At 40.9% G+C, this 26,216-nt stretch overlaps 2 protein-coding genes across 3 annotated transcripts; one reads left to right on the top strand and one right to left on the bottom strand.

The window, feature by feature from the left end:
• The first annotated feature begins 404 nt into the window (after positions 1 to 404).
• Positions 405 to 15,243, top strand: nsmaf (neutral sphingomyelinase (N-SMase) activation associated factor). Of its 2 annotated transcripts, XM_084938913.1 has the most exons (31): positions 405 to 543; positions 2,993 to 3,079; positions 4,067 to 4,145; positions 4,442 to 4,503; positions 4,812 to 4,848; positions 5,012 to 5,062; positions 5,417 to 5,488; positions 5,589 to 5,636; positions 5,974 to 6,026; positions 6,198 to 6,327; positions 6,449 to 6,520; positions 6,620 to 6,728; positions 7,851 to 8,027; positions 8,149 to 8,228; positions 8,311 to 8,401; positions 8,801 to 8,864; positions 10,132 to 10,183; positions 10,274 to 10,394; positions 10,482 to 10,613; positions 10,700 to 10,742; positions 10,830 to 10,996; positions 11,400 to 11,511; positions 11,806 to 11,864; positions 12,050 to 12,117; positions 12,212 to 12,279; positions 12,366 to 12,489; positions 12,965 to 13,048; positions 13,258 to 13,408; positions 13,724 to 13,826; positions 13,912 to 14,021; positions 14,577 to 15,243. In XM_084938913.1, exons 1-31 carry the CDS (start codon positions 506 to 508, stop codon positions 14,669 to 14,671), a joined length of 2,739 nt encoding a protein of 912 aa, XP_084795039.1. In that variant the 5' UTR covers positions 405 to 505; the 3' UTR covers positions 14,672 to 15,243. The 2 variants fall into 2 exon arrangements, with proteins under 2 accessions (XP_084795039.1, XP_084795040.1); XM_084938914.1 differs by lacking the exons at positions 405 to 543; positions 2,993 to 3,079; positions 4,067 to 4,145; positions 4,442 to 4,503 and having other exon boundaries at positions 5,012 to 5,066.
• Positions 15,244 to 15,249: 6 nt separating this feature from the next.
• Positions 15,250 to 25,907, bottom strand: cngb3.1 (cyclic nucleotide gated channel subunit beta 3, tandem duplicate 1). The gene is made up of 18 exons (XM_084938916.1): positions 25,723 to 25,907; positions 25,279 to 25,423; positions 24,605 to 24,677; positions 22,165 to 22,316; positions 21,766 to 22,065; positions 21,475 to 21,683; positions 21,343 to 21,393; positions 19,999 to 20,085; positions 19,843 to 19,907; positions 19,647 to 19,769; positions 18,204 to 18,345; positions 17,953 to 18,112; positions 17,377 to 17,474; positions 17,087 to 17,170; positions 16,832 to 16,950; positions 16,448 to 16,600; positions 16,158 to 16,290; positions 15,250 to 16,048 (listed from the first exon to the last, which is right to left on the bottom strand). The coding sequence occupies exons 1-18, from the start codon at positions 25,816 to 25,818 to the stop codon at positions 16,028 to 16,030; spliced, it is 2,211 nt and encodes a 736-aa protein (XP_084795042.1). The 5' UTR covers positions 25,819 to 25,907; the 3' UTR covers positions 15,250 to 16,027.
• Between the last annotated feature and the right edge of the window lie 309 nt (positions 25,908 to 26,216).

Below are 26,216 nucleotides of genomic sequence, written 5' to 3'. Positions count from 1 at the left end.
CTTATTTTGCAATCGGTCTGATTGCGGCAGGAAAGACGGTGCATGCTGTATGTTGATTGTTTTGGTTTGAGGGTGTGACCTGGATGATGACAGTCTCTGGTGATGTGCTCTTTTTTAGCGGTTTTGTGTAATCCACTAATTTAACTTTTAACCAATTTTCAAGTGCATTTGTTTCTTGGTTTTCTGATTCAAATAAAAAAAAAATCATGAAAATTCCCACTATTATAGCAGTGAAAGTTAAATTACTGTGTTTGTGGTTAAAATTACAAAATATTTGTACCGACAAAACAAACATATTCAATTTTATTTATAGGGCACTGATGCAGACGCAGTGTTGGTCCTTGAACGTACCAGCAGAGTGACGTCTCTCTCCGCTGCTCTGTGCAGACCGCTCACCGTCTGGTTTGGAGTGGGTCACGTGGTTTCCACCAAGTTTCCGTGTTTACAGAGCTCGGGCTGTTGTGGCTTGTCGGTGTTGAGTTTCTGAAGAGGATGCTGTGCGGTCATGGCGTTTTTTCGGGCGCAGGAACGAACTAAAGAAAGGTTGGTGTTCTTCCACCTTCTGTTAGCGGGTGGTTATTTCCCTGCGAGGTTTTGTTGGGAGCTGAGCGGCAGCAGCGGGCTGTTTTTCCCGACTGTGGCCGCGTGTCATTGCAGCGTGAGGCAGGGCTGCTTAGCTAATGAGGCAGAGCTCCACTGTCAGCTGGGGGATGCGGTCTTATTAATGAAGTGGGCTCTGGTCTGCGGTGCAGACCGGTTACTTTTACCCAGAAGGTCCCGTGTCTAGAGGACAGTAAAACAAAATGACGCTTAAGTGAGAGTGTGGAGGATATAAAAGACTGTGACAGAGCTTTAAACTAAAGCAGCTGCTTTTTTCAGCAGCCCTCCAAGAGCAGCCTAATGGAAGCGGCAGACCTTAGCACATGATCTATGCTTCAAACTGACCACCAGAGTGAGCTCTTAAAAGCTTTGAAACGATCTCTTGCGTGGTCCCAGTCTAGAGCAGGGCATTGAATTTCCACAGTGCACTTTGATACACAGCATGCTGGGCAGGAAAAGGATGAGGTCACCTCTGAACAATACAGGATGAACAGTTTCTTCAGCGAGTGTGAAGAAGTGCTTTGTACGCACTGGTGACTCGACTCATTAGAGCCTGTCTGATACTGGAGTTTTGGACCTCAAGCTACCACAGGCCTCTGCTTCTAATGTGTTATGTTCGGTCAGGGAAATGAATACAAACAATTACATCAGTCAGGATCCAATTTCATCAAAAATAAACTTTCTTCTGACAGTCTGGTTAACATAGAAAGCATTCTTCTGTACTTAACAAAAGTCAGGTAGGATGTGGCAATTTAAATCATGTTCAGTGACACTAAGGAGACCAAAGTGTGCCAAGGAAATATCCCCCTAAACCATTGCACCACCTGCAGCAGACTAAACTATTCATACAAGCAGACAAGCATTCATCCATGCATGGAGATTTTGCAGCTCTTGTGTAGCCTCAGTTTCCTGTTCTTAGTTGACAGGAGTGGCACCCAGTGTGGTCTTCTGCTTCAAGGTGTGGCGTGCTGTGTGTTCAGAGATGCTCTTCTGCACACCTTGGTTGTAATGAGCAGTCATTTGCATTATTGTTGCCTTCACATCAGCTCAGAGCAGTCTGACCATTCTCCCCTGACCTCTGGCATCAACTAGGCATTATCAGCCAGACAACTGCTGCTCACTGGATAGTTTGTCGTTTTCAGACCATTATCTGCAAACCCTGCAGATGTTTCTAGATTGGGGCAGATGCCAGGAGAGCAAATGAGGTCATTTGGCACCAACAATCATGCAGCACTCAAAGTCGCTCTTTTTCTCCCATTGCGATGCTCAGTTTGAATTTGAGCAGATAGTCGTGACCATGTCCTCATCCACCAAATTGCTGAAATGGGATTTGGTAATTAGACATTTGTGTTAACGAGCAGTAAACAGGTGTACCTAACAAAGTGGCCACTGAATTTAAGCAAATCACTTCCTTTTTTAGTGACACATCCTTCTGCCTAATCTGATAACTTTTGCTTTCAACAAGCAGCAGTTCCACATAAAACCTTTCAATACCCTTTGTCGGGTTTGTTAAAGCTGCGTAGGTAGAAGACTGTGAGCTGCACCGGACTGACTGTTTCTAGTTCCTGTAGGTCCAATTACCAAGCTGATGTTTTTGAAATGTCTTTATTGGTTTTGTTGTGAAATATCAGTTGGGGAAAAAAAAAATAAATTAAAAAAAAAAAAAAAAAAAAAAAAAATATATATATATATATATATATATATATATATATATATACATACATACATACATACATACACGTGTGTGTATATATATATGTGTGTATATAAGCTAAAACATTGCTGAAGTAGCTTCTTAAATATGTCAGCAGTTAACTCCTTTCAATACTTTTAAACATGTTAATGCCAGTTGAGCAAAGGAAGTGCATGCCACGGTTTCTAAATCCACATTACTGCTCACAGTGGTTTAACGTATTGATTGTCAGTGCAGCCGTAAGCAGAAATATTACACACTTAAGCTGCAACATTGCTCACAGCTGAATAATCAACTATGAGGCTCTCTCTCTCTCTCTCTTTTAGTGGTCACAATTCTAGCCTACAAAGTGACTTTATTTACATTTTTTTAGGTTATTTAATGTGTGTAATCCTGACAGAACACAATCATAACATGATGCATCAGCACTGACCAGAATCTGCAGAAACTTGCTGATTCTAAGATTCTAAATGTTTAAAAAGTGCACCAAAGAAAGTTTTCAGCAGGATGCATCATTGCCTGGAGTCACACTTATGTGTTAAAGAGCCACATTTTCCCCTTTATGTGCATTAATAATGTGTTGTTTACTGTTAATTTATTAATACAGTACTTTTTTTAAAAATCTGGTGATTTGACCCCACCAGTCTAACCCCACCATTGCTCTGATGTTTTCTCAAGCAGCTGTTTGCTCCTTTCCAGGTTTTCCCTCTTGCTGCTGGATTTGGAGGAATATTATTTTGAACAGCACACCGCGTACCATGTGACAAGCACTTTAAAAAAGCAGAGGTAAGTTGGATAATTAAAGGCAACGCTTCATCAGCATCTAACACCTTAAATCACTGCACCATGGAAGTACTTTATAAGCTTGAATACAAACCGTGCCATCACTTTCCTCTAAAATTACAAAAAGCTAAAGAAGTCTTACACTTTGAAATGCTTATCTCTGTTTTTATTGGTGCTATCATGTACTCATGTTTGTTTAAAGCTTTTAGGGTTGATGGTAGTTGCTCTGCCTTCTGTGGAACAACTGTTCAAACACCATTTAGTTCTGTAATGAAGGCTTGTGTAAACTTTTTTTTTTGATCAAACATTGTGAACTTTTCAGTAATAGTCATGTCCTGTTACCTACCTACTGAAAAAGGAGTGAACAGTAAATACACAAAACACCACCTTTGCTTTCTTTGTCTCATTTTGAAGATTTCTGTCCTTCAGGCCATTTGGACAACATTTGTGCCATGTAGCTGTTTTCATTTGGTTTATATTTGGCAAATATGTGATCGAGCTGTTGGGCTAATGCTGGCTCTAGGAAGTGTGGTGTGGGCTGGATGTGAGTCAAATTCTGTTGTTTAGGCTAAATGTTTATTGCCATGTGGGACGACTTTACACTGTAGCTCTGCTCTGTAACATTAGCCTTGAGATCCATCAATTCAAAGAAAAAGTAATCTGATGTTTGAATTCATTTCCGGTTTTGTCCCCCCCCCACCATTGAAACACAGCCGATTGGAAAATCCGGGAAGGAAAATTGATAGAGGTTGCTAGCCTGTAATTAGCATTTTATTTCTGCTAACGTTTCAAGATTATTATTATTTTTTTTATAAATGTCTATTGACTTTTTTGTGCAAAATATTTTCTCTTGTTTGTTTTACCGGGTTTTTGTGTGTTGTGTTTTATTTGTTTGTTTTTTGGGGGTTGTTTCTTTGTTTTTGTTTTGTTTTTTGGCGGGGTGGGGCTAGCTATTACTTAACAAGCTAACATCAGCTGTTTTCTTTCCAGAAAAATCAGAGGTTCATTCAAGATTTGTTCCAAATCGATCATATTTGATCCAGAGGAGCTTGCAGAACCAATTATAAAGGTTTGTTTTTATAACATTCTTTAAAAAAAACAAAAATAAAACTACAACCAATAAACATTGTGGTAATGCTGCTAGCTAAATTTTAAATTGTGAATTTTAACATAAAAAAATATACGTTGGTGTCACGAGGCCTGTCTTATCTTTGCTGGGAGATACAGTTACCATTATGTAGGCAGGCTGGATATAATGGAGACAGCCTTGTATTGTTTGTGTTTTTTGTGTACAAAATCTATGAATCATGGATTTTGTAGTAACGCCACCACGTCTTTAATCATAACTGCTCACCCTGCTTTCAGATTCCTCTGCGAGATTGCAAGAAGATTGAGTTTGTGGAGGAAGAGAAGAACTCTTTTAACAAGTGAGCACAGTAATATCTTTGGCTTTGCATGTGCACGTCACATGCTCATCTTTACTCAGTTTGACAAACCGGTTTGGTTACTTGGAGTGCAAATGTAGCCCAGCTGTACTTGAAAAGCAATTTTGTAAGTAGCATCTGCAAATGATTGGGCTTCATGTGATTTTTGAAAAATAAAAACGTGTGCACTACTACTTTGGATGCGGCACATGCTAATGGTGATTATTCTGTTTTATTAATCTTAAAAGTGATTATAGTTTTGATGTCATAATTCTTATTATTTACTATCTGATTTCTGCATGTGCTCACAGACCCGGACCATCAGCCATATCTATTCTCTGCAAGCAGGTGAGTTATGGAGTTATTATTTTTGTAAACATGTTGTTCTTCAGAGAGGCACCAGCCCTCGCAGCTTTTTCTCTGTAATATATGGTATTTGATTGTTCAGGTTGATCCTCTTTACTTTCATCGTGTCTTTTTTGTCTAAGTAAATCCACTCTTTCATTTTCAGGTGATATACATCAAAGAAAGCAACGTTATTGCGCCTTACAGAAATGAAAGGGTGGGTGAGTCAGCTCAGCATGAGTGTCTTCTGTTGTGTATTCACAGAGACTTGTTTGTGCTTAAAATCTGGAATGTCACTGTCTCACAATAACTGCTGCTGACTATTGACTGGGTGAAAACGGAAGGTAAAACTTTCTTACGATGAGTCAGAGCCCAATGATCACAGCCTCTGGTCACATGTGCATTTGTTAGATCCATTTGAACACTATGCTATATAATGACCAGTGTAAAATTCTGTAATGATTGTCTAAAAACACTGAAGTACATTTTTAGGACAAGGTTATAAAACCAGTGTGTCATTTTATTCAAAAGAAACTCTCTTCTGTTTTTGAATAAACTTGTCTGATCACAGGAAGAAAAGACGCTGACCTTTCAGTTAGAGTTCTGCAGTAAAACAGAGGATGTTGTCCAGACGTTACTTCAGGTATGTCGCTGGTACAAAACAAAATGCTGTGGGGGAGTTTTGTGTCATGTGCGCGGTGTGAGCTGCTTTCATTCCCTTTAAAATCTGTTAAATTTTGCAGCTCCACAGGGCCTCCTGTCTGGAAAAACTTGGAGACCAGACTGCAATGGTAAGTCGATCATTACTCTCAGTCCACAGTAAGCCTTGAAAGCAATGCCCCACTTCACACACTGACAAAAATCCATATCATAAAATCTAAATAAAGGTCCAATTTGTAGTGGCTTCATGCCACAACAGTGTGGTCCATCTCACATTTGTAGACCATTCCTCGAAACCCTGAAGATGAGGAAACGATGAAAAACAAATGCAATGAAACAGTGAAAGTCTGTTGCACTTCCTGTATTTGTCCCCTCTTACTCCTTCCTCTTTATGACCTTTAATTAGTTTGAAATTGTAAGTAACCATTGCGTAAACAAAGACCAAACCCACATTTCCTTTATTTCTAGATTGCTGCCAATCTACAATCCCGAATGGCGAGGTCATCATTTGACAAAAACTGGTATGTAGATGTCAGTCAGATGAGTATTTTTCGCTTTTTCTAACTTTATTTTTAAGCCTCATTGGATTTGTGTTATGCGTGACTTAAACTTAATATAGTGATTATTATATAAGGTTTAGATGTACTAGAGCGTGCAGCCAGACAGGACTGTGGTGTTAATGTGCTGTGAAGCTTTCAGAGTGTTGCTGAAAACCCTCACATGGAGTGTGCAGTGGAGATGGTCATGCCTCTGGTGTGCAATCCAGGCCATGTCTGCGTAACAGATAAAAACCTCTACTTCCAGCCTCTCAATGGATATCCGGTGAGATGACAAAGCAGGCAGTGGGAATGGTGTTAGTGTGGCTGTTTGTTCAGATGCTGAACACCAGTAATGTTTCACAAACAAATGAATTGTAATTGGTGTGCACGTCCTCTCCCTTCAGGAAAATGTGATTCAGATAAAGCTGCACAACGTCAGGAGAATCTACAAAAGACGGCTTGGTCTTAGACCCCTGGTGAGTCGCAAGTGCTACTAAAGGTAGCTTTAGTATCTTTCTTTACTGCAGTTTATTTGGATGATCTCATGGGTTCATGTGTTCGGTCTCCCTGCTCAGGGTCTGGAGGTATTCTGTTCTGAGAATGACTTCTGTTCAGACATATACCTGAAGTTTTACAGCACGACCGACAGAGATGAAGTCTACTACTACATCGCAACTTTCCTGGGTGAGACGATACAAGCCTATTAATAAATATCTGATTTATTTTATCACTTCTTTAAAATATATTTTGCTCTAAAAGCCTGAATTTGTGGCCTCTGCTGGCTGCTGTTTTCACACATGTGCTGTACTCCTGAGCTGTTTCTGTCAAGAATACACAACAAATTGCTTTAAAATCTCTTTAGGATCTTTTTCTTCTTTTGCTTTGTGTTGTTGGCTTTGTGTTCATACCTAAATCCTAAGAAAGATCGAATGTGTCCCCATTAGGATACGGATTTGTTGGTGTGTGGGACTCATACATGCACAAAAATTTGACCACACAACATGCAGTTAATTTCCACAAATGTCTTTGATACGCTGCACTGAGATGGGGGTGACTCTCAAAGCAGAGCCAATGAGAATGGATGAGGAATCAGAATTGTTAAACTCGTATCAATTCTCGTCCCTGTTGTGAATCGAATAAATCTAAACCAAGTGGAGTTTTTCAGAAGTAACAACGTGTCTGTCTTGGACAATCTTCAATACAGCAATGTACCATGCTGCTTCCATTTGTGATACTTTGTTGATGCACTGGGACTAAATACCTACATTTTCATTCAACCATGCAGCAGTTCTGTCAGTAAATTATCAGAATCACGACTCACTTGTTTTGTTGAGATTTATTGAACAAATTGAATGAAAGTTAATCGACCAGCAGTAAAGATGCAGACCCGTACAGATAGCCCCAGTCTGTGCTGCGTGTTGAAAAGAGCATCTGCAGAAAATGTTTTCCTCAACATTGTGTGAAAATGATTAACAAGTGAATCCCTGTTTGCGTTTCACTGATCAATGATTACACGTGAAGGTGTGCAGCAGTGCACTCGCAGACATGGGTTTAAACAATACTGGCTATAAGTGAGATCTAAATGTTCAAGGATTTAGGAGCAAACTGAGCCACTGTTAACCCTCAGCTACAGCCATCAAGTGATCACTAAATAGTCCAAAGCTGCAAGTAAACCTGGTTTCTGTGTGACGCAGAAGCAACATATGTAAAAACTGCTGTTGTCTTTATAAAGCAGTGCCGCTGATGCTTCATTCTCGGTGATTAACTGAACCACGTACCTGTGCTGTTTTCGCCTTTCTTGCTCAGAAAACCACACGATAGAGCACACAGCAGAGAGCTACATGTTGCAGTGGCAGCGTGGTCATCTCAGCAACTACCAGTATCTCCTCCACCTCAACAACCTGGCCGACCGCAGCTGCAACGACCTCTCGCAGTACCCCGTCTTCCCCTGGGTCATCGCTGACTATACCAGCCCGCGGTTAGGTGGGTCCGCAGACCTTTGCCGCTTTCTCCTGTCAGAGTGATGGTGGCTGAGATTTTGGGTCTTGCATCTTTGTAAAGATGCTGTAGTTTCTCACTGTTGGGACTTCACTTTGTTTCTCAGACATGACAAATGCTGCCACATTCAGAGACTTGAGCAAACCTGTGGGAGCCCTGAACAAAGAGCGACTGGACAGGCTCCTGGTGAGACGACTGCCTGATTGTATTGTGTTTGTTTTTGCTGACAAGTTCCTTATTAACCACAGAGCTCTCCTCTTGTCCACAGGCTCGATACAGAGGCATGCCCGAACCTAGCTTCATGTACGGCAGCCATTACTCATCTCCAGGCTACGTCCTTTTTTACCTGGTCAGAGTTGGTATGTCACACAGTTAACATTACTTACCATCTACAAGACATGTGGAACCAACAGATGTTATTTTTGTATGTTTTATAACTCTGAGGTTTAGCCTGCTGGTCACCTAAGTGACACAACAGTCAAATATAACACTACAGTTAAAAGCACAGCACAACATTTTCAGTCTTCATCTTGACAGTTTGTGATGATGCTTGTGCAAGTCAAGCAGAAGTTTAAAGATCAGTCAAATGCAAAATTGTCACAGTAACTGTGACTCACGGCCTTCAGAAACTGCACACTGACATTTTGGCGACACATAATTCTGTTCTCCTGATTACATTTGCTAATGCTTTTTGAAGTAACAGTAATGATATGATGATTTCTGATCTTTTAAATTAATTTGCTGTCCTCTAACTGCAGCTCCAGAGCACATGCTGTGTCTCCAGAATGGCCGCTATGACCACGCTGACCGAATGTTCAATAGGTAAATTATTTCCCCCGTTGTTTTAAACGTTATAATGGTAAAGTACAGAAATTTGCCCACTGGCTGATTTCTTTGTCATACTTGCATGTTTTAGATCAGGGTGTCAAACTCCAGGCCTCGAGTGCCGGTGTCCTGCAGGTTTTAGATCTCACCCTGGGTCAGCACACCTGAATCAAATGATTAGTTCATTACCAGGCCTTCTGGAGAACTTCAAGACACATTGTGGAGATCGTTTAGCCATTTAAATCAGCTGTGTTGGATCAAAGACACAGGTTTAGAGGGGTTTATTTTTGTTTCTTTGTTTGTTTTTTGAAAAATAACATTGTGATTATCTCCAAGACAAAAGCTTAACTTTTCTTGAAAGGTTTGAGTCTCATTACATCTGATCTAAAACTAACACAGCATTTCATAAAGACAATACCGTGGCAACAGTCAGACACGGTGGTCGTACCATGATGATCTGGGTGATTTGCTGTAACCATGACTTCAGCTCTCTACCAGAAACTGAAGGAGAATGTCCAGTCATCAGTTTGTGCTCTGAAGCTCAAGAGCACTTGGGTTATGATCTGAAACACACCAACAAGTCCCCCTCTGAATGGCTCACATTGTTTGAGATGCTCAGCGGGACCTTCAAGCTCAAAAACCCTCAAATGTGGCTGAATTAAAACAATTCTGCAAAGAAGAGCAAACTGAAGTTCCTCCACAGTGAAAGACTCGTTGCCAGTTGTCACAAAAGCTTGTTGCCAAACGTGGTTACCAGTTATTAGATTTATGGGGCTATTACTTTTTCCTCATTAATAATTATTTATGCATTTCTAAGTGACGATGTACAAAACATTTATTTCATGTGAGAACAACACTGAGAATTACCAGCTGACATTGGCGCAGGTTTACCTACAAGCTACTTTCAACTAGCTTTACCCCAGGCAGGTAAAGCTCATCCTAACTCTGACTAAAATAGTGCTAATCAAAGAAGTTTGACACATAGATGTATATTTATGTGTGCACACTGATCCAGTTTAATCTTGTGGGAGGAATGGATCCTGGATAGGTGTCCAGCCTATCACAGGGCAAACAGAGAGAGAAGCAGTCATTCATGCTCACATTTACATGCACTGTTGTACAGGAACAGCATGCAAACAGAGTTTGCAGTTTGTGAATACTGTGGAAACAAGTTTGAACACGTACAGTGTTTTCTGGTGAAGATGTGAATGTTGTATTTCACACTTTGAAGTCGTGTTTGGTGACGTGTTGTGGTTTCTTACAGCATAGGTGAGACGTGGAAAAACTGCTTGGAGGGAGCTACTGACTTCAAGGAGGTAAAGCGATTCGTCTATTATCTGGTGTTGATGCTGTTTCTGTCGAGGAATGTCTTTCTTGACATGTTGCTTTTCCTCGTATGTTTGCAGTTGATCCCAGAGTTTTATGGGACAGACCCCAGCTTCCTGGAAAACAGACTGAGTCTGGATTTGGGCAGACGGCAGAATGGAAGTTTAGTTGGTGATGTCGTTCTTCCGCCGTGGGCCACAGGTGAACTTCCTGTCGACCGGCTGTCTGTGTGTCTCTGTAATATTAGGAGTCACGTGAAGAAGTAAGGTTTGCTGTTTCTTCCTCCAGATTCCAGTGATTTTCTTCAAAAGCACAAAGCCGCCCTGGAGAGTCAGTATGTGTCAGAACACCTTCATGAGTGGATTGACTTGGTGTTTGGCTTCAAGCAGAGGGGCAGTGAAGCTGTGGCGGCTCACAACGGTAACATAACCAACAGCTACTCTCAGTACAGGAGGCACGAAAACATGCCAACGATTAATATTCATCTCATCGTTTTCCTTTCTAAGTGTTTCACCCACTGACCTATGAGGGCGGGATCGACTGTGACAGGTACAGAAAAGAAAATCCAACGAGAATATTTCCAAATGCTCATCCCGCCTCGTTGGCCTAACGTTTCCCCTCTGTCTGTTTGGCAAGCATTGAGGACACCGATCAGAGAATCGCCATGCTGACACAGATCCTGGAGTTTGGCCAGACGCCCAAACAGCTGTTCACCAGCCCTCACCCTCAGAGGATCACCCCGAGGTTTCAGAACATTACGCGAAGCTCGAGCATCAACTCACCCGACGCTGAACTATCTCCAGGTAACACCGCACAGCACGGGAAGTGTGTGAGAGCCCTGCAGCTGCAGAGCTTTCTCTTTCATTGTTTAGGCTTAAGTAGCTAATAACACGATGCAACGGCAGCTGTGAGAGCTGAGCAGTGTTTCTAAAGCCCACACAGTTATGTGTTCACTACTCCTCTCTGGGAGGATGGTGCATGTCTCAGTGAGTGAAGCCAATCAACACAAACACAAGATTAAAAAGAGTCACAAAAAGATGAATTATTAATTTAATTTTCTGGTTTTACTGAAGAAAATAAGAAAAAGAGTTTCATTTATGCACTTTCGGCTATATTAACTGCATTTTACTGTGTTTTGATATATAAAATGTTTTTCATAACCATAATAAGTTAACATGTAGGCCGGATCCCTGTGTTGTTTTGCAGCCTCTCAGGGCGAGGACTCGTCTTTCGAAGATCTCACCGAGGAGAGCAGGAAGTTGGCCTGGGCAAACATGGAAAGTCTGAAGCCCGTTTCCAGCCACAAGATCCATAAAGAGTGAGTCAGGAGCTGCTCGGTGGGCTGCAGTTACAGCAGAGTACAAATGTAACCACATACAGCAAAAGTGAAAGCCCTGCCTCAAAAATGAGGAAGTGAATTCAAAGAAAGCAGGTAGCAGGCAGCTGCAGGAGCTCCACGCCCCTTCAGAAACTTAATACTAGTTTCAGGACTACTTCCTTCAATAACAGACTGCTGTGTTATTCTAAACAAAGTCTTCATTTCATGTGTTTTTTTTATATATACATGTATATTTATGTTTTTTAAGTAACTTTGTTTCTGCTGTATGTGCAGAGCTGTGACAGGCATTGCTGTGTCTCGAGGTGGATCGGCTGTTTTCTCCACATCTAAAGGTTTGGAAAATGTCTAGACTGAGAAGAAATGTAGACGACTCAGATCTACTTGGAAACTCATTTTGTTTTCTCTTTAATTAAAAAGCCGTTGAGCTAAAAGGATTAAGAGAATGATGAATTCCGGTTTGCTCCGTTCTGTCAGTGGAGACGTGTTTCACACGGACCCCTCTCGCTCTTTATTACAGACTCGACACTTAAAATGTTTTCCAAAGAGCTGAAAGAGTTCCAGAGAAGCATGTCGTTCTCTAACATGGTACGCTCGCCCGTTCAGCATCTCCTTCCTCGGACCTTTTCTCCTAATCTGTTCCATTTCTCTGTAAACAGTAAACTGCTCGACTGTTTTTCAGGCCTTGTCATCGTGTTTGATACTGGCGGACAGTAAAACGGTGGTGTGCTCTTCGTGGGACAACAATGTGTACGGACTGTTTATTCATTATATCTAACGTGGTTTTCAGAGAGTTTTGACGGCTTCTCGCTGACCTGCACGCTCCTCTCTCCCAGGTATTTCTACTCCGTCCCGTATGGCAGGCGGCAGGATACGCTGATGGGTCACGATGACGCTGTCAGTAAAATGTGCTGGTTTGAGGACAAACTCTACACAGCATCCTGGGATTCCACTGTTAAGGTAAAGTATTGTCTCTATAACCCTTTTCAGACATGGGACATGTTACAGTGCTGGATTAATGAATTTACTGAAGGGAGAGAGCTATGTAGTATTTGTCATATGGACCAGATTGGACAGTACATCACATGATGTATAACACACGAGGCCCCTTACTAATAAATAAGGAGGCGACATTGTAGACACATCAGACTCACACAAACGGTAAAATGATATCCTGAAAGCTTTCCCTGGACAGGAATGGGAATACTGTTATTGCATCTTCACGTAGCTCGCACTCGTGCTGTGATGACAGCTGAGAGTCCGGCCTGGTCAGGCTGCATGACGGCTTTTACGAAAAGCTAAACCTGGGTGCTCGTTCTGAAAAGAAGCCGGCTTGTTTCAGTGCCAGCAGATGAACGCAGACTGAGGAAGACTAAGGACTCCATGTCAGAGAGAGGATGAACCTTTAGCGTTGTTTTCTGTGTGACCTTCACAGGTGTGGGAATGCAACTCTGACAGCTTTTCCACTCACAAGAGATCCCAGTTTAATTTGCTGGGTGAGTTGGAACATGATGCTGGGGTGAGTGACAAAACTGCAGCCACAGGTTTCATCAAGATCTTACAAACTTCATGTGGATTTAAATGTATCATAGTAACGCTGTGTGCATGTGTTATTGTTGGAAAGACTCTGACAAATATGAACATTTAATTTTAAAACACTGAGACATTTTAGCAGCGTTAAAAACATACTTAATAAAAACATGTTTGCTCTCTAACATTCAAATTCAGGTGAACACGGTCAGTCTGAACCCAGCTGGGACTTTGCTGGTGTCTGGATGTAAAGATGGGACCGTCACCATCTGGGACACCAGCAGCCAAAGGACTCTGCAGCAGATCCACTGCCACAGTGGGACCATCCACCACACGGCCTTCAGTCCTGGTTTGTGTGAACATGGAACTTTGAATTTTATGTTTAACATTTTAGGTGATCAGATCTGCTCGTGGAAGCTTTGAGTAAATAATTCCCTTAAGCTTAATGTTTGGCTCAGTACAGTTAAAGTGCATGTGGAGAGCACTTCTTCAGCTTTCTTTGAAGCGGCTGTTGGCTGCTTGATTCTTCTGTGTGAATCAAACAACCCTTTACTGCTGAGCAGGAAGAATTTCTGTTGAGAAATTACAACTCCCAGACTCATATGTATTATCCAAAGACATGTAACTTTATATGTGTGTGATTATACCGATTTTGCATTCTCAGATAGCCGACACGTTCTCAGTGTTGGAGCCGACTCCTGCATGAAGGTTATCGACGTCCAGACGGGAATGGTGATCTCCTCTGTGAAAGCTGAAGAGGAGCAGAGGTTTTCCTAGCAATCCAGAACTTTGTATTTGACTTGTTTCTTTGTGCTATGTTCAAAGCATTTAGCAGCATGTTTGTGTGTGCAGGTGTTTCTGCTGGGATGGAAACTGGGTGCTGTGTGGGGGCCAGTCTGGTGACCTCCTCCTGTGGGACCTTCTTACCAACACAGTTACCAAGAGGATCCCTGCACACTCAGGTAGAGCTCATCTTCAGTAATCATTGGGTGGAGTTTTTACCCCCGTTTTCAAACTTCTGCTGCTGCTTTGTTTATTGGCTGTAAAACCACCAACAAGAAGGAAAGAAAATCTGCTACATTTGTGATTTTATTTACTGCCAGTTGAACGAATTGGCAGGAATGAATAGACAAATTTACCAGGAACTTCTGCTAATTCATTGTCCTGAATGACCTTGAATCATAACATAAAGTTGTTAGTAAATAACAGAAAATGGTGGGCCGGATTGGAGCCTTTGCTGGTCGATTCTGGCCCCCGGGCCTTATGTTTGACACCCCTGTCTCTAAAGTATTGGTCAGATTTCTGTGAAACTTGCACAGAATAAAAAACACACAGTTCACTAATTTCCACTAAATCTGTAATATTTGATTCAGAAGATGTCACTGGATGCTAATTTGGCTAATATGTTTGTGCCGCTAATGTAGTAAAACCTTAAAATGTACATGCGTTATAATAAATGTATCAATTAATAACAATATAGGCTAAGGAATATTATACATAAATCCATGTACACACAGGTGCTGTCACAGCCATGTGGATGAGTGAGCTGTGCACCACAGTGATCACAGGTGGGGAGGACCGACAGATAATCTTCTGGAAGCTCCAGAGTTAAAGTTCCGTCTCTGTTGGGGAGATAAAGACTCCCAGTGCAATATCCTGGACAACACAGGCCAAGTATCCTGCTGACTGCCTTTGAAAGAGACTCACAAAGGACTTGAGACATGCTGAAAACATACTCTAAACGTGCAGCATCTCAGAGGAGTTGGCTCTGAACTGTTTTTAATCCAAAACCAAGCAACAGGCCACACGCGGTCGTCTTAGTTTTCATTGATGTCTGCATCTTGAGAGAAAACGTCTACTTACAGTTTCGTGCATGAGAGACGGAAGCAGAAGTGTACGTGCCTGATTTTTCACTTCAGTTTTTAGCCTGTTATACATACATGTGGACTTTGCCTAAATTTATTAACTGTTAAACATCACGTAGCTAATCTCTTCCTAACCTCCCTCCACAGCTCCGTAAAGGATAAAGCAGGTGTAGTTGGTGGATGGATTGTACCTTGTTTTTAAATAAGCAATCATGTTTCAGTAGCTTTATGTGAATTTTAATTTTGCAGTGGATTTACAGTGTCTGTCAGAGCTTTATGGTGCTCAGGTTTTATTAATAAATCATGGTTGCCTCTAAAACGTCTCCTTTCTTTTGGGTTTTTCTTTTTTTTTTTTTCGGGGTCTCTGTGGATTTGATGAATGAGCTTGACTTATTCTGATTAAACAAACAGCACAGTGTACTTTTATTACACGGATCATCCTGTATTTTGCAATATTTCCACAACAAAAAAAAGAGTAAAAGTTTAGTAAATGCTCATGCTTTTGGATTTCATATCAAGAGGAAAGACAACTTTAATCAATATATCAGAGGTATTTTGGTTATTTACAGTGTCAGTGATGTTTGGACATCCAACAAACACTGGGGCTAAACTCAGACTACCCAGTAACAAAAGAAGTCCAGCAGCTCAGTTAACAGTTTAAAGGTCACTCAGCCAGTAGGTGGTGCTCTTTGCACAGGGAGAATTCCAGTCAGGGATGGAAGAGCTTCGCACCACCCTGAACACCTAATAATGAAACTGAGGATAATTTTTGCCTTTTTCTTTTTTTTTTTTAATATGAAAAGTCGATCATTTGCATGACATAAATTTCAAACAGTTGTCCTCTCCTGTTACAGACGGTTCTGTGTATATTGATGAATCCGCAAAGAGTGTAGGGGAGATTATTAGTGCTTTCCGATCATAGCACTTTGCTGCTTCCAGCAGATGTTTGAACTGAATAGTATCAGGTCACATAAACCTCTGAATCACAACAGCTCTTCTGGTCGCTGTAGACCGGTTCCATTATGGGTCTTTTGGTAGCAATGGAAAAGTAGAAGATACCAACTTTAAAATTGTGACTCTCAATAACACTCCACATCCACTTCCTATTTCGTCTCTTCCATTTTCTGTGGACAAGAAGAGAAAGTGAAGACAGGACCCAACATCACAAATACTTTAGCCATCAGTGCTTTTAAACGGCCTACAGCAGAACACACTTCCCCACATCACGTTTACCTTGAGTTTTTTCATATTTGCAAAGGCTCTGAGTAGCTTGGGCGTTGGTGGCTTTGGTCCAAACAGAGCCAGTCCTTTCTGCTTCTCCTCATTACCTTTAGCAGGTACAGCTCCTTTGGCTTTGACTAGTTTCCTTCACAGTGACAAAAAAAACCCCACCACACATTTTTAAAAGGATGCATATTTAAATTTCATTTAACAGTAATGATTTGGATGGAGGTTTGGAGGGTATATGATACTTTTAAATTTGAATGAAAATACGGTTCCTGAAGCACTAATAAGCGGCTCACCTGCCCTTCCTGGCCAGCACCTTCTCAGACTCCGGGTAGTGGACGAGGATATCAAACAGGTCTTTCTTCTCCAGCACAAAAAGGTTAGCGAAGCCGTGAGCTTTTACATTGGCTGTGCGCCTGTTTCCTCCATCTTTAGCAGACTGCAGTAAACTGTGGTTGGATAAGCAGACAAAAAACAATATGGCCTACTACTATGGCCAAAATAAAGCAACACAACCACTGCGCAATGTACACAACTTCACAAAAGCAGCATTAAAGACGTGATAAAAACTGCTAGATTTTTTTTTTCCTTCTTAGATTATCTCCACCCAAAGTTAACGTGACATCATCGTAACAAAGGTTTCACAGCATCAGCTGTCCTTCCTGATGCTGCAGACTTACCTGATTTCCCCAAACACGGAGCCGGCCTTCAGCGTCACAAACACAATGCTGTTGTCAGGTCCTCCCACCACCTGCACCGCTCCACTTTTGATGATGTACATCTCTTTACCGATGTCACCCTGCAGAGGACAGATCAGCGCAGTGACACTCAGCTTGTTGCTTCATGATGATCAGCACAGTTCAGAAATATGTTGCTTGCTACTTTGTAGCCATGTCGTTACCTACAGACATGTATACACATATGTATGCACCAACCTTCTTCACAACAAAGTCTCCGGGTAGATAAATGATTGACTTGAGCCTCAGTAACATGTCCACTAACATCTGCTGGTCACAGCCCTGAAGGACAGAGTGTAGTGAGTACTGACTTTCACTGAATCACAGAAGCTCTGCTTTGCTTTACTCATCTCTGAAAGCAGCCAGCATAACTTTGATTTCAAAGCTTTTGGTCCAAAAATGCTACAGTTCATTATCCGTCCACTCACACGCCCTTTCTCTAATACACTTTCTATGGTACTAGAGCGCTGAAGCTTAAGCAGCCTCACCTGGAACAATGCAATCTTCTGGAATGTGGCAAGGTTGATATCCACAGCAATGGCAATTCTCATCACCAGAGGCATCTTGTCCAGGAGCTCGGACTCATCTGAGAAGGACAGACAGTGTGATTCCATGTGAGCACATTCCAGATTTTTAGTCTGTGCATTTTTGCGGCCCATTATTAGTCATGCATGAATCCTTAAGGAATGGCTGAGTCTTTTTCATTACCTCAGATGTAACGTCAATTCATTTCAGCTGCATTTTGTTATATAGCACCAAATCACAACAGCTGTTGTCTCAAGATGCTTTATATTGTAAGGTAAAAACCTCACAATAATACAGAGAAAATTCTTAACAATCAAACAACGCCCCGTGAGCAAGCCCTTGGTGACAATGAAGTAAAAGCTTCCTTTTAACAGGAAGAAATCTCCAGCAGAACCAGGATCAGTGGCCACGACTCGTTTTCTTTTGTTTGTTTGTTTTTATATAGAAATGTATTTGTGTGGATGAATATTCCCTGTTCCCCATTTAAACTCATCAGCTTCTTCCGGTGAGGACACAACTGAGAGGTATACATTTCTCACCCAGCATTCCCTGAGCTGCCCAGGTGTAGTTGTACCAGGTGCGGACTCTGTTCTGGACTAGCTTGGGGATCGTATAGGTGTTCATGTAGGAAACACATCCGTCCATTGACGCCCGGAAGTATGTCTGAGCTGCTGTAGCTGCTCCTATGACATCTCTCATCTGAAAGAAAGAAAGGCAGAAATGTAAAGTGTCACAGAGAAGTCATAGATATTAACAGGTGGAATATTAACATTGAAGAATATCCTCCTACCTGTCCGATCAAACTCGAGAACACAAAGACACCGATAAAGAAGTTAGCCATCTGAAAGGAAATCTCAAAGGTGGTTACAGGTTCCGGTAAACCCCCGATGTTGATCAGACTGCGAACTGCAAAGTAGTAGCAACGCAGGTACCTGCGCAGGGACAGGAGTGAGAAGACAGGAGTTATCCACAGCTACAGGCGGCATGTCGTAAATCTTTTAGTTTACTGGGATCAACAGGAGCATGGTACGCCTTTATGCTGTGTAAAGCTCTAACATGGTCCTAAGAGACAGGCCAAGAACTTTAACCCTTTCATGCATGAATTATAACAACTTCAATCAGGATTTTTTTCATAAGTATTTTTATTCATCTTTAGGTATGAAAAAAAGATTTTTGAACTCCATTTTTTTAAACGTGTCGTTTTTTACATGTCCACTAAGGTGGACAACTGGCTGACCAGTGGGTGGCAGAGTATGTAGTGACACATCAGTGTCCAATGTTTATGTGCAAGTATACCATCAACACTGACACAAATACAAGAAAACAGCCTTTGAATAGCTGTCCACTGTAGTGACCGCTATGCATGAAAGGGTTAAAGAACGGCGTTACCACAGATGAAGATAAAATATAAACATTTTTAAATACAGGAGTATTAAAACAGAACAATACGAGTTCTTTAAACTGAATTCAAAAGTGAGCAATGTCAGTCAGGACTCTGTGTAAGTCAGCCGACGTCACTCAGTGAACAAAAAGTCAAGAGCAAGTCACTCTGTCAGCATCAGTATGGTTAAACTTCCTCAGGAGCACCGCATTTGATTTGCATAAAGCTGAAAATAATTACTAATATCAGAGAGTTTAATCAATCTGCAGTTAATTAATGGACATTATTTAGATTTGTAGCTCCCAGCTAAGATGAATGCCAAAACACAATTCTCAATTAATATTTAAAAAAAGGATAAAGCAGAGCTGGTCTTTGTTCAGGAGGCACTCTTACAAAAATCACGGAGCATGCTGTGCACGTTAGGATACAACAGAGGGCGCTGCTGATTTCCCCACGCACACGCAGCACGGTAAATAATCATCTCCATCTGCATACTGCATACCAGCAAGCAAAAAACATGTGCATATGTGTCATTAAATAATGAAATAGATTTGGTTTTGGAAACACCAAGTCATAATATTCTTGGTAATGATGAAACTTTTGTTTCACCGTGTCACAACATCGCTACATAGACACAGCTTGACTTGGCCTTGTTAAGCTTGCCTTTAAATAGAGAACCCCTGCTTTCTGCTTTTTGTTGTTTTAGATTCTTTATACACATCTCTCTCTGAGTTTTAAATTGTTTCATTAAAAGGAAAAATGAAATATTTTCTTATGAAATGACATGTTTCAGTTTCATGGTGAACTCCAGAGTACAGTGTAGAACTTTAGGTCCCAAACTGGTGTACATACGCTGTGCCATTCCCGTCATACACCCATGTAGTTGTGGCAAGACCCTGGTGCACTGAGGCAACGTAGTAAGCACAGGCGTTGAGGTGAAGCATGAAGAGCAGGTAGCCTGTGGTGCGGGCAACTCTGTGTCAGAAAGACAGAAATGGTGACGCTAAAGCTACAAAACAGTGACACCATGCGATTCACGAGCAGTCACCTCCAGATGTAAGCTTTGGTCATGACACTCTCAAGTCGATCACTGAACTCAAAGAAGGAACCAATCTAAAACACACAGGGGGAAAAGTAAAGGAACTTATCAGAAAATGTAATGGAAAAAAGTACAATAAAAAGAAGTTAGCATCCTCCTGCCTACCCTGATGAAGCGGTTCAGTCGGTAAAACGAGGAGAATTCAAAGTACAGGCAGAGCAGGTCGAAGGGGAGGATGCTGATTATATCAGTCTACACGGAACAGAATACAAACATTTGTTAAACTTTGGATTTTGCTGCAAAGCTCACAGATATGAAAGAAGAATAAAAACTGGTTCAGTAAAAATATAAATATAACAATGCAAACTTCTAACTGCAAAAATGTGGATAAAAAACAAATGCAGTGTCACCATCTATCCATCTATCCAAATCTATATATTTAATGTTGTACCACTTTATAATACGGTCTGCAAAAAAGGGGGAAATTCCCCAGTAATTACAAGGAATTTCAGTCTTTTATTTGAAATTGCAATATAATTATATTTACCTACAAATACTGAGAATAAAGTGGTAACAAGTCAGGTTTGTAGAGAAAACAATGAAATAACTAGATTGTAAGTAAGTGTAAGTACTGTGTGAGTCGTTTTAAGAAAGTTTTGTATGACTTCAGGTATTTTACTGGAAAGGAGACATAAAATATTCTGTAAGTTATTTTTATGTATTATGTAATTTCTTAGTAATATTGCAGAAAAACAAACATTTCCCATTCTTACATTGCAAGTGCACTTTACAGTCTTTATCACACATATATTAGTAAGATAAAAGGACACTTGAAAAACAGAACATCGATCGTGCACAGCAACATAATGAATATTAAATAAAGATGTAAAAAGGTACGATTAATCCACTCTATAATACGACCCACGCCCCAAAAACTACAGCGTTTGTATGATGTAGAAAAAGCGTTTTTCTGCAAACTTACCATGAAATTGGACACAACTTAAAACTGCTTATGCAGTACTTAAATTTACTTGAACTATAATCATTTCTTTATTTCCTGCAAACACTTTAGTTTTAACTTTCTTGTTCTAGTGTGCCTACCTGTCAATATTTGTAGGTACATTTAATTACAACGTAATACCAAATAAAATACATTAAAATTCCATTTAATTACAGGGGGATTACATCTTTAGTCGCCTTTAGTGTTATAAAGTGTTTAATTTAATTCAAACCCTTTAATAAATAGGATTTTATTTATTTATTTATAATATATGCTAATTTCATGCCAGTGCCAGTGCTTGTTGTTTTGGACATTAAGGCACTCATTTATGGAGTCTTGGATTTGGAATATGTGTAGTTTGGCTTTATCTTGCTGAAATAAGCAAGTACCACAATTCCTGACATTATGTTAATCGTGTTATTTTTCAGTTGTTGAACAAAACTGTACTTAACTGGAGTACTTAAGTAAATGTATTTAGTTACTTTACACCACTGGACACATGTTCTCACCTTAAATTGATGTGATTTTCGATAATGTAGCTTAGTCAAAGCTCTGTCTTTCTGCAAGCAACAGAGGTGCGAAAGTCAATTAGACTATTAAAATGTTATCAGGTACATGTGATTGAGTGGTTTGTGACTTACAATAATGTCTCCAGCTTTGACAAACTGAAGGCGAGGCTGCCAAACAACGATGTCTATTATATTTACAATGTCGCTAAGAATGTCGAGGAATATCCAGTAGCGGTTGGCAGTTTCACTGTGGTAAGGGAAAGCCAGCCTGGCGGAGCAAAACCAGACGTTGTAATTGTACGCCAATGCCACGAAGCTCAACCAGGAAATGTACCGACGATCTGGAGAGAGAATGACAGAAATGTCTGTCAAGTATTTAAAGGCAAATATAAGAAATTCATTGAGCTTAGGTGTGATGCCTACCTGTGAAAGGATCAATGGTGGTCCCCAAGATGACATCCATTTTTTCCTCCACCGGATGGAAGAGGACGTCAAAGCAGGAGCAGCTGATTTCTGGGAGGATCCTTTCTTTCTTCTTGGCCTCCTCTGCCAGTCTCTCCTCCTCGGCTTTCTTCTCGGCCTCCAACCTTTTCTCCTCATCTTTTTTCTTCTTCTCTTCTGCCTTTTTGGCCGCTTCCTCCGCCTTCTTCTTTTCCGCTTCTTCTTTGGCTATGCGCTCCTCTTCCTTCAGTCGGATGTAGTCATCCTTTCTCAGAATAGGTGCTAAAAGGCAAAAAAGAAGCATACGATGACTTAAGACATTAGTTTGCATGTTGTTGTTTTTCTCTCTAAGCATGCTGGCTTGTTTTTGACCACACTTACTGACAGGTGGTGTGACTTCTGGAGATGTGGCGTAAGGGTCTATGGCCTTCTCTTTGAGTATCTCTGTGCGTTCTTTTAACTTCTTAGCTAAAAATCGGATGGTGTCGTCTGTGTAGCGGGAGTAGACAACAGGTGGAGGAGGAGCTTCTTCACTAAAAACAGATAAATTAGAATAAAACACGCAACTCATACCTTTAGGAAGACACCGGGAGAGACGACAACAGCGCTGCTTTTCCACTTGTTAAATAGGCATTTGTTACATTTCCATGACATTAATATATTTCCTCAACATTCCCTTAAAATTCTATTGAAGCAACTCCAGCTTGCATGAGAACACAGGCAGATCAATCTCAGTCACAAATACCACTATAAGCTCCTAATCTTCTTTCCTGCTTTTAGGTATCACATGCTGCAAGTCACAGTGTTATCACATCTTGAAAAGTAAGTGTTGAAGGTCTCCAGAGACCTCTCTCATTGGGGAGGGGGGGACTCTGTGCACAGCAAAATCTCCAGTGTTAAATTAACACTGGAGAGTGTCTATATGGGTCCACTCCTCTGAGTGTTAAATACAACACTGTTGAGTGTTAAATTAACACTTTTGACAGTGTTATATGTTTAAAAGTAACCTAGTCAGTTTTGAAGATTAACAAAGACTAACACTGAGCAGTGCTGATTTTCTAACACTGGAAAATAACTCAAAATGTTAGAAATATTCCAGTGTTAGAAAATCAACACTGCTCAGTGTTAGTCTTTGTTAATCTTCAAAACTGACTAGGTTACTTTTAAACATATAATACTGTCAAAAGTGTTAATTTAACACTCAACAGTGTTGTATTTAACACTCAGAGGAGTGGACCCATATAGACACTCTCTAGTGTTAATTTAACACTGGAGATTTTGCTGTGTGGAGTCATCAGTCCTTACTGTTAGATACCTGTTAGAGAAACCTGTAACTATTCTTGTCCTCAAGCAGCTCAGAGTTCATGAAAACAGCAGAGCTAAAGGAGAGCCAAGTTATTCTTAGTACAGTTAACGTGTCCTGGTGCAGTGCCCGTACAGGGAGAGTGTAAACCGGGTTGTTCTACAGATGCCCCCTAAATGCCTCACATGTAGGCAACTGGTTGCTGTGAATACTAACAGACACACACATGATGTTAGAGGGTGTTTGGAGAATGAAACCAGCTTTAAAACACTCAGGATGTGTTTGATTTACTTTCATCTGTAATTCAGGGGGTTTAACAAAAGTATTACACTAACTGTTTAGGAGTTGCAGCAAATTTTTTATATAGTCCCCCATTTTCAGATGCTTAGAAGTAATCAGTTAACCATAATTTTAAAATAGTTTTGTTTCTAAGACTGGTCTGGATGTCGTCAAATACCTTGTTTTTGCCCTTGAGTTGCTTTTACGGCAGCTGTTGCTTGTTTGTGTCTCTCTCTGTATTCAGGTTTGTATTTAAGAACTGAAAAGCATGCTTGGGTTGAGATCAGGGGACTCACTTGGGAGTTGAAGAATAGCTCATTTCTTTACCTTGAGAAGCTCTTGGGTGTCTTTTGCAGTGTGCTGTGGGTCATTATCCATTTGTGCAGAGAGTATAGCTCTAAACACTTCATCCTGCTACTTCTATCAGCAGCCTCATCGCAAATAAACATTAGCAGCCCAGTTCCACTGGTAGCCGTACACGAGTTGCTTGTTTCTTTCTCCATACTTTTCATTTCCTATCATTCTGGTTCATTTCAGGTTTTATCTGTCCATTTTTATCAGAACTGTGCAGATTCTTTTCAGATGTTTTCTGGCAAAGTGTACTATAACCTTTTTGTCCTTGTGTGTAACCAGTTGTTGCCCCTTTTTGTAAAGCCTCTGTATTTATATTCATGAAGCTATTGACAGTGATACTCCCACCTCCTCCAGAGTGTTCCTGACTTTGATAGAAACTTTCTATGAAGGGGTTTTCATAACCATCAAAATAATTCTGTGATCCACTTCAGTAGACTTCTCTAGTAGTCTTTGATGCTGCTGGCTGGCTGGTGCATACCTGATTGCTAAATATGAACCAGATTGTTGAACTGACTGCTCCGGAGTTTTTTGTATTTCTATCTCTGACCTCTTTATTTTGGTTTTTCAGCGTAATGCCACCTTCACTCGCATCAACATCTCTCTAGACCTTGAGAGTTGCGAGTCCCAGTGAACAGCTACCAAATACAAGCTCAACACTTAATTAATTAACTCCAGATATTTGATCTGCTCAATTTGTCACGAAATAATGGAGCTGAGCTCATCTGGCCATGAAACTGCTTGCCAGTCAATTGTCCAATTACATTTGTGATTCTAATGATGGAGGGTTATGTATAAAAATGGCTGTAATTACAAAACTAATAACGTAATAATTGTTAATGCCCTTAAATAAGCCGAAAAAGGAGTACAAGCATGATGAAAACTTACCCTTCAATGTCCTCTGGATTGGCAGGAGCAGCAGTGGGAGCAGGAGCAGCAGGTGCCTGCACAGATGCTGGAGCTGGAAGAAAAATATAACATCATTCTTTAGCTTTTCATTTCTATGACTGTTACAGAACCCCCACTGAAAACCTTCAGATTCTATACTGTAGAAAGATATTTAAAAAACAATTCAAGTGCAAAGTTCAACAACCAGAGCAGCGCCATGCACCGCATGCTTATTTGACATTCAGCCCTCTATTCTTACACATCCCGAGGGATGCTGTTCGTATTTTAAACCACTGGTACACGAGGAAAACAAAAAAAAACAGCATGAAGGAAGGCTGTTTCTTATTGCTTACAGCAGTGGGAACCTAAACCTTCCCAAGACAGTGCTCACTGTTTGTGATACAGGATCAGCCAGATGACACCAATCCCTTTGTCTGTGATTCACAGAGAAACAGGGAGCAGATGGACAGTCTAACAATCCACTAAAAGACACATTTAGTGGATCTACAGCAAGGTCAGAGAGTGTGACATATAACAGAGCGAAACAACACCTCTCACATCTGTGGACGATGGTACATACTGACCAAAAAACATTCCCTTCAAACCACTTGACCATCACCCTAATAACAATGTAACTGAATGTGGAACTCAGCTCAGATAAACACACATCTCACCTATTTTTGGCTCTTCTTCTTTCTTCTCCTCCTTTTTCTTTTCTTCTTCTTTCTTCTCCTCCTCTTTCTTTTCTTCTTCTTTCTTTTCCTCCTCTTTCGTGGGCTGATCTTCTTTTTCTTCTTTCTTTTCTGGCGGCTTTTCTTGCTGTAAATTAAAAACACAGGCAGAGGGAAGAGAACAAATAGCAGTGATTACCCTGCCAGTATAGTATCAACCTGTGCAGCACCAGCCTATGTTTTGAAGAAGAACCAGTGACAGCTCCTGTCCATATTAGTGTCAAGCTGCCTCAGAGGCTTTCACCTCCTGTTGTGTATTTTAATACAACTCAGTCTGACAAGCTTGGAGAAGCCAATGAACCTGATTAATGTTTAATTTGAATGGTGTGTCCACTGGATGAACACAGTGTTTGTCAAATTAAAATAAAGGGAGATTTAAGCTCTTACCATAGCCGGTGGAGCTGGGGCAGAAGGCGGAGCGGCAGCAGCCTGGGCAGGACGAGGCTCAGGAACCCCGATCAGCTTCTTTAACCTGCTGAACATGGCCAGACAGAAAAGAGTCTGACCTTTCCACTGCTTCTTCTGCAAACTTCTTTTTTTTTTAGATGTTAGGTCTTTGAAAGAGTACCTGAACTGCTTGTTGTGGAGTCTTTACCTCAAACCTGAACAGCAGACTGAAGCAAATAAAATTCTAGGAATCAGTAAGTCCATCTAGGCACTCCCCTTTCTCCAGGAGCCAACAGTAGCTCAACGAGCTGAGCCGACAATCACTGCCAGCAGAAATAATGGTTCTCCTGGAGTTGTGAGCACAGCCCAGAAAAAAGACTTTTACCAAAAAGCACCAGTGCTATTTTTTTAATATGTTAGCGAATTTATATAAAAACCTATACCTGATCAACGTAAGCTGGAGGAGACGGCAGGTAAAAAGAGTATAATCAGTT

This window comes from Perissodus microlepis, chromosome 9 (genome assembly GCF_051167445.1).
Source record: "Perissodus microlepis isolate ML-2025 ecotype Zambia chromosome 9, ASM5116744v1, whole genome shotgun sequence".
NCBI lineage: Eukaryota > Metazoa > Chordata > Actinopteri > Cichliformes > Cichlidae > Perissodus > Perissodus microlepis.
The sequence above is the reverse complement of the archived record's forward strand: the minus strand, read 5'-3'. Positions and strand labels throughout refer to the sequence as shown.